Here is a 12,334-nt window from a genome sequence, read left to right as displayed (position 1 = left end):
AACTGCCTGGAGCGCAGGGACGCCTGGCAGGAACCTGCTGGGCACCAGGCTGACAATGGTTCCGACCAGGGCAGAAGCAATGCACACTTCCTAAAAGCAGGTTGGGCCCCTCCCGAAGCAAACACCTGTCTCTGCGGTTCCTCCTCACTTGCCGCGACTGACTTGGCAACATCGTTTTGTGGCAGCCATTGCTGCACTTGTGTCTAGTGCTGCCAGCCCAGTACCAGTCTCAGATGAATGATGGCAGAGCTGGGCTGACAGCTGTGTCCTCACACAGGGGCAGCAACTCTGGGACAGAGAGACTGCCGTGCTGATGGATTTCAGAAGCCCTAACTTCTATCTGCCTATTTGTAACCTGGGATGAAGATCCTGAACTAGTCTTAACAGGCCCCTGACTGGACTGGTCAGAGGATTTGATACAATACAGAGATTTGGGTAAGCCCGATCTTCTGACTGTGCCTCTGGAGCAGCAATACAGATAGTCACACATGTGGTGGAGTAGAGTCCCGTTAGAAGACTGGACCTCGAGGAGGTAAGCAAGGTTTGAATGAGCTCTCCCCTGATAGCTAGTGATGAGCTGGGGAGGGGAAAAGGCTTCAGGAACAGACTGTGTTTATATAAACACACCCATTCTGCCTAGTATCCAGCAGACAGAGCTGTGTTGGTTGGTTGGTTCTGGGTTTCAAACCAATGTAGTACTTGAATGCAGGGTAGTGAAATGTTGTTGTCCTGATTGTCTGAGTAAAGGGCCCCAGAACTATGCTTAGCCTGCCCTGACTGAGGGGGGTCACCCACAACTGAACTGAACTCACTAACCAGGGGGCTCAGACACCAGACCCCTATCAACAGTGAGACGGGGTGGAGATGGGTGTTCCTGCTGAGGGGATGTGGACTCTGTGTAAGAGGTCTAGGGATGGTTCAATCTGCTCCTAACCACTCTTCAAAGATAGAGTTAATTAAGGCTCCATTAGGAGTCTTTTTGGTTTCAGTGATCACTAGAGCTGAAATCAGCTGCTGTGAGACAGTGTTTCTGCCTAGCCTGCTTCAGCGCTGAGGTTTCCCACTAAGAGCTGAGAGTCACTTAGAGCTGGATGGAGCCTCAAGAGAGCGACCTGCAGAGGTCACAGCGGAGATTCCGGGGGCAGCAGAAGGTGAGGGTGAGCAGGGTGGTGAGTGGCTGGCAGGGCAGCTGCCACCAGAGTTAGCACCCAGACAGCAGAGCGAGCCAGGCGCTCTCCTCCCCGCCCCATGGTGGTAGCTGAGCTCACACAGGTGCACCTCTGAACTCGGGGTCTTCACTAACCAAGGACAACCACTGTTAGTGGGGTGCGGTGGAGGGAGAAGGGAGGGGCACCTTAAAGGAACTTTGGGTTGCTGGACTCAAGAACCTGAGGCAAAAGACACTGCCCAACGTACACTGGGGGAGGTGTTTTGCTCATGATTTTATCAGTTTCCAGCATTTTCCAAAGTTAAGGCCGGAGGGCTTCCCTTCTTTTATTAAAAAAATATTTTCTGCACTGAGACTATCCTTGCAAGAGGGGAAGCTGTGCTTCTTAGAAGCACCCAGGGGCTGCTGTGTAATTGTCTCAGTTTACTGGGGTGGGGGCTCCACCGGAGCCGTGGGACCAGCGGACCTTCCTCAGGCATGCATGCGGGAGGTCCACCGGAGCCGCCTGCCGCCCTCCCGCAGGACGCCGCCCCAAGCGCACGCTTGGCACGCTGGGGTCTGGAGCCGGCCCTAGATGGGACATAGTTGAAGAGAGATGTAAAATGTAGAATATGATGCTCCGGAAGTGTTGAAGTGAAGCTTTTCACATGCGCCATGGCAATCCCTTCGGCTGAGCAAATCAGCACATAGAACAAAGCACAGCCGTGGAGACAGGCTATATTCACTGTCTGGGCCTCACTGTCTGAGAATTTGCAAAGACCAAGGACCCTCAGCACAATTCTCTGAAAAGAGACCTCCTCTGGGAACAGACAATGGTCTGTACCTACAAAGAGGAGAGGGGACAAGAGCTCCCTTTCACCCAGGAGGCGGCTGACAGTGTTTGTCTCAGGAACAGGAGATCACAGCCAAGCCTGGAGTAAAACCCTGGAAGGACTGTGGGGTGAGCGTTACTCTACCAGATGTTAGGATATAGATATTCAGGCCTGTCTGCAAAGGCCTATACTTTAAGAATTTAGGTGTAGTCTTATCACTTAGCTAGTTATAGAGGTATAAAAGAAAGAATCAAAATCACTGTCTGTGTAATGGCCTTCTCTTACTGTGACAGGCGAAGGCCATCAGCTAAGATGTAGTTAGGCAGCCATAAGCTGGGAAGTGTATGGTCACGTCCACACATTCCAAACTAGTCACATGGAAATAAGGTGCTATTGGGCTATTAGGAATACAATCCTGTCCTGATATTCCTATCACCTCCAGAGAAAGGTAGAGCCTAGAAGATGTAAAAGGAAACTTAGTTTAATAGCATTCTGTCTGGCAAGAACTCACTTATCAATAGACACAGCTGGAAAACCCTTATGTCAGTATAGATGTCGTTGTGAAATCCTCACTTCTGTATTGTTTTGTATGTTTATTTGCATGGTTTCTGTCTGGTTGTGTAATTGTTTCTATCTACTGTATAATTAATTTTGTTGGGTGTAAACCAATGAAGGTGGTGGAATATAATTGATTAAAAAACCATGTTACAACATGTTAGGATTGGTTAGTTAAATTTCAGTAAAATGATTGGTTAAGGTCTAGCTAAGCAAAACTCAGGTTTTACTATATAGTCTGCAGTCAATCAGGAAGAGTGGGGGAAATGGGAACAGGGACTGGGGATGGGGGAATTGGGATCATGTTTTACTAAAACGGGAAATGGGAACAGGGGATGGGAACAGAAACAAGGACACATACAAGGCTCTGTGGTGTCAGAGTTGGGAAGGGGGACACTAAGGAAGGAAACTGGAATCATGCTTGCTGGAAGTTCACCCCAATAAATATCAAATTGCTTGCGCCTTTGGACTTCGAGTATTGTTGCTCTCTGTTCATGCAACAAGGACCAGGGAAGTGAGAGGGTGAAGGTATAAGCCCCCTAACACCAGACAGAAAAGTGTCTGGTTCAATGAGTCTAGGCTCTAGTCAGTGTGGTATGATTTTATTGGCCATGGAACCATTTCTTTCCAACCCGTCTCCTTGCTACCCCTCGAATCGCTACACTGTGAAATCACTTGTACTTGGTGTGACTAGGAAGGGATTTAGAGCTGTGTGTTGACTGGGGCAGAGATGGGAGGTGGAGCTGGTCACCTTGGGACCCTGTTCTTTTGGGATCAGCAGATGTGTGACTTCTGTGAATGCCCAGCGCGACAGGGACTCAGTGCTGCAGGGAGACGCTCAGAGGGCCGAGGGGTGAAGTGTGCCTATTGCCAACCAGGAGAGAGGTCAGCCCCCCCCACAAGGCCTAGAGGGCACGGTTTGTGTGGCCTGTGGCCGAGGGAGTCAGTGAGCTGCTCCCAGTGGGCACAGACAAGAGGCATTAGGGCCAGCACAACTGCAAATGGAGAGTGCCCCCTACTGACACCCGCCTACCTACAGTCCCCCTAGCACCGCACTAGGGCACGGGGGCTAGCACTGACTTCAAGGGGAGAGCATGAGCATCCTCTCCTGAGCCCTCACACTGCTCCCTGCAGCACAGGCCCATAGAACCGCACAGCGGGATTAGGGTCAGCACAGACTGAGAGGAGAGGGCTCCCTACAGGAACCGCCATATTGTCCCTGAAGCACAGGCCCCAAGCACCATGCTGGGGTCAGCACTGGTTGTGAGGGGACCATGCCCTGTAATAAGCTTCCCACCCTGCTCCCTGCAACACACAGGGTGGTAGATAAAGGTTACCTGAGCACACAACACCAGCATCTTCTCCATGGTTACAGTTATGGGCTCCCCAAGGCCGAGCCCTGCACTCAGTGAGGTCAGCTTCTGTCCCTGTGCACTGAACGTCATCCAGCCAGATTCGGTCTGACCCTCGTCCAAATCGAGCTCCGCCTGGGGCTGATAACGCCGTCCCACAGCCCAGTTGCCTGCACACGACTCTGGCATCCCGTAAGTCCCAGTTGTCATCACACACGGTTCCCCAGTGCTGGTTGTGAAGCACCTCGACCCTCCCAGCGCAGCGACTCGGGCCATTCACCAGTCGGAGATGAGCCACTTCTGAAATGCCAGCGTCTGCAAACACCCCGAAGGAATAAATATTTAGGGAGGTTCCTGTGCATCTGATCACTAGTGACACTTGGGAACGTAGCACCTCAGACTTACTTGGCTGAACAGCCTCTGCCACTGCCTGTCAGGGGTTGACTCTTTGCTAGGGCTGTCAATTAATCGCAGTTAACTCAAAAAAATGAATCGCAAGTTAAAATATGAATCATGATTAATCTCAGTTTTAATCGCACTGTTAATAGAATGCCAACTGAAATTTATTAAATATTTGGGATGTTTTTCTACATTTTCAAATATATTGATTTCAATTACAACAAAGAAAACACAGTGTAAAGTGGTCACTTTATATTATTATTTTTTTGGATTGCAAATATTTGCACTACAAAAATAATAAAAGAAATAATATTTTTCAATTCACCTCATACAAGTACTGTAGGGCAATCTCTGTATAGTAAAAGGTTGAATTTCAAAAAAAAATCTCCAAAACTTAGAGACTACACATCCACTCAGTCCTATTTCTTCTGCAGCCCATTGCGAAGACAGACATTGTTGTTTAAATTTATGGGAGATAATGTTGCCTGCTTCTTATTTACAATGTCACCTGAAAGTGAGAAGAGGCACTTTTATAGCTGGCATTGAAAGGTATTTACATGCCGAATATGGTAAATATTCATATGCCTCTTCATGCTTTGGCCACCATTCTAGATGACATGCTTCCATGCTGATGATGCTGTTAAAAAAGTGATGTGTTAATTTAATTTGTGACTGAAATCCTTGGGGAAGAATGGTATGTCTCCTGCTCTGTGTTTTACCTGCATTCTGCCATATATTTCATGTTATAACAGTCTCGGATGATGTCTCAGCATGTGTTCCTTTTAAGAACACTTACGCAGATTTGAAAAAACGCAAAGAAGTTACTAATGTGAGATTTGTCAGATAGCTATAGCACTTCAAAATCTGAAGTGCCTTCCAAAATCTGAGAGGGACAAGGTGTGGAGCAGGCTTTCAGAAGTCTTCAAAGAGCAACACTCCAATGCGCAAACTACAGCACCTGAACCACCAAAAAAGAAAATCAACCTTCTGCTGGTGGCATCTGACTCAGATGATGAAAACAAACATTTGTCAGTCTGCACTGCTTTAGATTGTTATCGAGCAGAACCCATCATCAGCATGGACACATGTCCTCTGGAATAGTGGTCAAAGCATGAAGGGACATATGAATTTTTAGCGGATTTGGCACATAAATATTTTGCAACGCTGGCTACAACAATGCCATGTGAATGCCTGTTCTCACTTTCAGGCAACATTGTAAACAAGAAGCAAGCAGCATTATCTCCTGTAAATGTAAACAAACTTGTCTCTCTGAGCGTTTAGCTGAACGAGATATAGGACTGAGTGGACTTGTAGGATCTAAAATTTTACATTGTTTTATTTTTGATTGTGGTTATTATTTGTAAATCATTCTACATTTATAAATTCAAATTTCAGGATAAAGAGCTGGCACTATAGTACTTGTATGAGGTGAATTGAAAATACCATTTCTTTTGTTTCTTTTTTACAGTACTTAAATATAAACTGTACACTTTGAATTCTAAGTTGTAATTGAAATCAAAGTAGAAAATGTAGAAAACATCAAAAAAATGAAATAACAGTTTTCTGTTATTGTGTAATGGAGCAATTAACTGTGCAATTAATCTTTAATCTCACAATTTTAACGTCTTGACAGCCCTACGCCCCACCACTACCATGCAACAACCTGTGGGGTAGAACAGGGTAGATGAGTGACAGGGCACAGAAACTCATGTGCTGTGAAGGAGAGGAAGTGAGGAAGATCCCTCACTCCAGTCACAGCAGTGGGGGATATTCCAGGTTCAGAGGTAATTAGCTGAGATGGAAATCACCCAGAGTGACGGTGATAGGAACCCCACACTTCATAAAGGGATCCCTGAGTGGTTGCAGGTTTCATTCAACTCCAAATCCCACAGATGGGATCTACAGTTACCCAGCGCCCCATTGTGCTGTAGCGGGGCAGGGGGATCACAGCTATCAGCGACGGGGAGGGGCTCTCACAGGGGCACACGTACTGCTGCCTGCAGTGTAGGCCGTAAGTGCTGTGCTGGGGGCAGTGGAACCAGCACTGACTAGTAAGTGCAGGCCCTGATAAAGGCCCAGTATGAGGCCTGAGGCCTGAACTAAATGAACAAGACTTAGCTAAAAAGCAAAGTAAGGCTGTGAGCTGAAGGCCGGCTCAGTTCACAGAAGCTGGCAAGAAAATGGCTGACGCTGCATAAACATATATTCACCTAGCATACCCAAGTATAAACACAGCACTAGAATACACTATACTGAAACATTCCATAAATAACAAAAGGACAGGCCGACCCATCCCAATGACAGGGGCAAAAGGGTAAAATGATGGATAGAGTTGTTTTGATCGAACCAACAGGTACAAGATGAGAGGCGGCACCTTGCTACGTAGAGAGGTTGAAACTCACTGCGTAGAGGGGTGGCCCCTCAATACGTCAGGAGTGATGTGTAACTTGTTTGTACCTGTGTATAAGAATATACCCCTGGGGCGGTGTCTTTGTCCAGCCTAGGGGGCAGTGGAAAGTCCCGCCACTGACTGAGCTGAGTCCATTGCCAAGAGGCACTTTCTCGTAGTATGCCCTGAATTAGGCTAAGAAACGTACAGGGAACTGCAATTGTGTCCGAGGTCACGATAAACCTAGCCAACGTGGCTTTGCATCTTACTGGACTCTGTGGTTATTGGGGGTTCTCGTCGGGCCTGCCGAGTCAGCTATCTTCGAAGAGCTGGGGCAGCACACAGAGGGAACATACGCACGCAGCAGAGTGATATCAACATTGGAGAAAGCAGAGCACCACACCGGTAGCACTCTGACAACACTGACTTTGAGGGAAGAGTGCCCCCTACTGAGCCCCCGGCCTGCTCTCTGCAGCACTGGCATGAAGAACTGTTTGGGGAAAATTGGGTGAGCACTGACACCATGGGAAGAGTCACACTTACTGTGACCCTGAACCAGCTCCCTGCAATACAGGCCCTTAGCACCTCAGTGCTGACTCAGACAGGAGAGCTGGGTCTGTGCTGAAAGCTTCCCAGCCCGATCCCTGCACCACCCACAGTGACATGATGGATGAAGGTTACCTGAGCACTCGACACCGGCATCTTCTCCGTGGGTACAGTTATTGTCTCCCACAGGCTGAGCCCGGCAGTCAGAGAGGACAGCTTCTGTCCCTGTGCAGTTGACATTATTCAGCCAAATATGGTCAGATCCTAGCCCAAATCGAGCCTCTCGTGGGGCTGATAACGCCGTCCCACAGCCCAGCTGCCTGCACACGACTCCAGCATCTTGTAAGTCCCAGCCGTCATCACACACGGTGCCCCACTTATTGTTATAAAACACCTCGACTCTCCCAGTGCAGCGACTCGAACCATTCACCAGTCGGAGCTGAACCACTTCTGAGATGCCGGAGTCTGCAAACACCCAAGGGAATAAACACTCAGGGAGTTTCCTGTGCATCTGATCTCTCCTGTCTCTGGGGATGTAGCACCTTGTGCCGACTGGTCTGACCGGTCTCTGCACACAGCCACCTCCTGTCAAGGGCTCCCCACCACTGACCAGGCTAATCTCTTGGGTAATGTTGAAGTTTGTTCACTCTCCTCTCAGCCAGCTCTCACCTAGTTAGGCAGACTGGACGGCAGTCTGTCCTACTGCTCCCACTAGAGCACTTAATGAAAAAGATCACTCCCCACACTGCTGGCAGGAACCTCCTGGGAAGCAGATTTACACTCTCACTCCTGGCGCTGATTGTGGTGTTATTGACATGAACTGTGACCGTGTAGATCATTGTTGCAACCACGGTCCTATGGTTGCACCAGGATTTGTACAGTGGAGGCCAAATGAGGCAGATGCTGACATAAGCATCTTGGTGATTGGGAGCTGAACACAGTCACCCGTGTCATTAATGGTTGCCTTAGCCTGACATCAGCAACAAATTTACATGTGTTGGTGCTATAGCTCCCTGAAAAAGTCACCCAGAGTCCTTCCCCGTTAGAACTGCCTGGAGCACAGTGGCAGCTGGCAGGAAACTGCTGCGCACCAGGCTGAGAATGGTTCCGACCAGTGCAGAGGCAATGCACACTTCCTACAAGCAGATCGGTCCCCTCCTCAAGCAAACACCTGCCCCTGCGGTTCCTCCTCACTTGCCACAACTAGTCTAGTGATTCCAGCCCAGTACCAGTCTCAGATGAATGATGGCAGAGCTGGGCTGACAGCTGTGTCCTCACAGAGGGGCAGCAACTCTGGGATAGAGAGACTGACATTCTGATGAATACAGAGACTGCCGTGCTGATGGATTTCAGAAGCTCTAACTTGTATCTGCCTATATCCAACCTGGGACTCAGATCCTGGACTAGGTTTAATGGGCCCCTGACTGGACTGGCCAGAGGAATTGCTACAATGCTGATATGTGGCTTAGCCCGATCTTCTCAGTGTGCCTGTGGGGCAGCAATACAGACAGTCACAGGTGGTGGAGCAGAGCCCTGTTAGAGGACTGGACCTTGAGGATGCACAGTCAGGTGGCTGAACAAGCTAGAGGTGAGCAAGGTCTGAATTAGCTCTCCCCTGACAGCTAGGTCTATTTTATAATGAAGCAACAACCAAACCCATTCCATCAACCTAAAGGGCTCTTAAAATCGACTTCTTTACTCCTCTCCAGTGAGGGGAGTAGCGCTAAAATCAACCTTGCTGGGTTGAATTTGGGGTAGTGCGGATGCAAATCAATGTTATTGGCCTCCGGGAGCTATCCCAGAGTGCTCCAATATGACCACTCTGGACAGCACTTTCAACTCCGATGCTCTAGCCATGTACACAGAAAAAGCCCTGTGAACTTTTGAATTTCATCTCCTATTTGCTCAGCGTGGCAAGCTCAGCAGCACAGGTGACCACGCAGTCCCCCCAGAATAGCAAACGAGCTCCAGCATGGAGCAAATGAGAGACACTGGATCTGATTGTTGTATGGCGAGAAGAATCTGTGCAGGAAGAACTCCAATCAAAAAGAAGAAATGATACTATATATGCAAAATCGCACAGGGCATGATGAACAGAGGCTACAACAGGGACACACAGCAGTGCCGCATGAAAGTCAAGGAGCTCAGGCAAGCCTACCAAAAGACAAAGGAGGCAAATGGTTGCTCTGGGTCAGAGCCCCATACATGCCGCTTCTATGATCAGCTGCTTGGCATTCTAGGGGGGGACCCTACCACTACCCCACCACTGTCTGTGGACACCTGCAAGAGGGGAGTTTCACGCAACACGGAGGAGGATTTTGTGGATGAGGAAGAGGAGGAGGAGGAGAATGTGCCGCAGACAAGCTGTGAATCTGTTCTCCCTGGTAGCCAGGACCTTTTCATCAGCCTGGAGCTAATACCCGCCCAAGCCAGGATCCCCAACCCTGAAGGCGGAGAAGGCACCTCTGGTGAGTGCACATTTGTACCTACACACAGGGTTTAAAAGCAATTGTGTTTAATGTCTGATTTTCCCTGAAGACTTGGGATGCATCCGCGGCCGGTACAGCTATTGGAAAAGTCTGTTAACGTGTCCGGGGATGGAGCGGGAACCCTCCAGGGACATCTCCATGAAGCTCTCCTGGAGGTACTCTGAAAGCCTTTGCAGAAGGTGTCTGGGGAGGGCTGCCTTATTTCATCCTCCACGGTAGGACACTTTACCTCGCCAAGCCAGTAGCAAGTAGTCTGAAATCACTGCAGCACAAAGCATGGCAGTTAATGGTCTTGGGTTTTGGTCGCATTCAAGCAACATTAAGTCTATATCTTTCTGTGTTAGCCTCAGGAGAGTGATATCCTTCATGGTCACCTTGTTGAAATCTGGGAATTTTTGTAAGGGAACAGTAAAAGGATCCCGTTCATGCTGGGATGCTTGTGCTTGGCTAAAACAGATCATCCCTGAGAATAGCCAAGCGGTGGGGGGAAGAGGTGGGGTTTGGTGTGTGCTGCAATTTCACCTGAAAACCACAGCCCCTCCTTTTAAATGGCAAACCCAACCTGCATTGCTTGCTATGGGAAAGGAGGGCGCTGCAGTTTGAAAATATTCCCACATGTTATGAAGGCGTTAGAAGCCAAACCCGTGTACCCTTTGGTTTACCATGGCTGCCTGGAAACCAAATTCTGTTGCTCAGCCGTGTGTGATGTGTCACCATATCGTCAGGCGCTCAATATGAAAGCCAAAATGTGACCTTGTACCTAAATCACATGTGCTGTCTGCTGTGAATTGCTTGATTCACTGTGAAAGAGTCTCCCTTTTGTTCTCAGAAATGTATCATCTTAAATTTTATTCTCCCTTTTTATCCTCCCGCAGGTGCAAATGTTTCTATGCTCCCCACATCATCTCCATCCCTGAGGTTATCACAGATTAGAAGATGAAAAAAACTCTCTCGCAGTGACGTTTTCCAAGCTCATGTAGTGCTCCCGCACTGATAGGGCAGAGCTGAATGCATGGAGGCATTCAGTGGCAGAATCCAGGAAAGCATTAAGTGAGTGCGATGAGAAGAGGCAGGATGCAATGCTGTGGCTAATGGGGGAGCAAACGGACATGCTCAGACGTCTGGTGGAGCTGCAGGAAAGCCAACAAGAGCTCAGACCACCGCTGCATCCACTGTACAACTTCTCCCCAAGTTCCATATCCTCCTCACCCAGATGCCCAAGAATGCGGGGGCCGGGGGAGGCTCTGGGCACCCAGCCACTCCACTCGAGAGGATGGCCCAAGCAACAGAAGCCTTTCATTCAAACAGTTTTGATATGTAGTGTGGCTACAATAAGCAATGCCCTTCCCTCTACCCCTCCTCCCCAACCCCACCCTACCCCACCCGGGCTACCTTATCAGTGCTTCAGAATTGATTCCTTGAGGACCTGCTCCATGATTTTTCCAGGGACTGAGGTGAGGCTCACTGGCTTGTAGTTCCCCGGATCCTCCTTCTTCCCTTTTTTAAAGATGGGCACTACATTGGTCTTTTTCCAATCATCTGGGACCTCCCGCGATCACCATGAGATTTCAAAGATAATGGCCAATGGCTCTGCAATCACATCCACCAACTCCTTTATCACCCTCGGATATAGCGCATCCAGCCTCATGGATTTGTGCTCGTCCAGCTTTTCTAAATAGTCCCGAACGACTTCTTTCTCCACAGAGGGCTGGTCACCTCCTCCCCATGCTGTGTTGCCCAGTGCAGCAGTCTGGGAGCTGACCTTATTTGTGAAAATTGAGGCAAAAAAAGCATCGAGTACGTTCACTGTTTCCACATCCTCTGCCACTGGGTTGCCTACCTCCTTCAGTAAGGTGCCCACACTTTCCTTGACTTTCTTCTTGTTGGTAACATGCCTGTAGAAACCCTTCTTGTTACTCTGAACATCCCTTGCTAGCTGCAACTCCAAGTGTGATTTGGCCTTCCTGATTTCACTCCTGCATGCCCGAGCAATATTCTTATACTCCTCCCTGGTCATTTGTCCAGTCTTCCACTTCTTGTAAGCTTCGTTTTTGTGTTTAAGATCAGCAAGGATTTCACTGTTAAGCCAAGATGGACACCTGCCATATTTACTATTCTTTCTAGACATCGGGATAGTTTGTTCCTGCAACCTCAAGAAGGATTCTTTAAAATACAGATTGAAAATATTCCTTTAAAATAAAAAAAGAAGGCTCCCCTCACTGACATGCAGACACTTCTGGGGTAGAACAGGGCAGCTGAGAATCAGGACAGGGAAATATGTAGGCTGTGTAGGGCAGGAAGTGAGGAAGAATTGCCTCTCTTCTGTCCAGCCTTTGGGGAAGTTACAACTTTAGGGCTCAATTCCTGAGATGCAAATCCGCTGGAACACTGTGATTCGGAACAGACTCTTGAGAAATTCGCCCTGGATTTTTAGTTGGAGTGAGCGGCTGCAGGCTCCATTGACACTAAATCCAACCAGTGGAAGCTGCAGTTACCCAGCCTGCCATCATCCTGCAGAGAGCTCTGGCCCAGGGATAACTAGACGCCACCTGGCAGAGGGCACAGGGGTGCCTAGAGTTATACAGGGATCCCCTGGGTGAGATATATGCACAACAGCTCAGCAA

At 48.8% G+C, this 12,334-nt stretch overlaps 1 protein-coding gene across 1 annotated transcript in view; it reads right to left on the bottom strand.

Moving 5' to 3' along the window:
• The window catches only part of LOC123350247 (deleted in malignant brain tumors 1 protein-like), a 271,642-nt gene that overhangs the window by 35,528 nt on the left and 223,780 nt on the right, over positions 1 to 12,334 (bottom strand). Inside the window, exons 15-16 of the mRNA XM_044988732.1 lie at positions 7,357 to 7,686; positions 3,873 to 4,202 (exon numbers count right to left, since the gene is read on the bottom strand). Coding sequence (XP_044844667.1) covers positions 3,873 to 4,202; positions 7,357 to 7,686 — 660 coding nt within the window. The remainder of the gene's footprint in view (positions 1 to 3,872; positions 4,203 to 7,356; positions 7,687 to 12,334) is intronic.

The sequence above is a fragment of the Mauremys mutica genome, chromosome 15 (genome assembly GCF_020497125.1).
Source record: "Mauremys mutica isolate MM-2020 ecotype Southern chromosome 15, ASM2049712v1, whole genome shotgun sequence".
NCBI lineage: Eukaryota > Metazoa > Chordata > Testudines > Geoemydidae > Mauremys > Mauremys mutica.
Note: the sequence above shows the minus strand (reverse complement) of the source record. Positions and strands in the feature narration are given on the sequence as shown.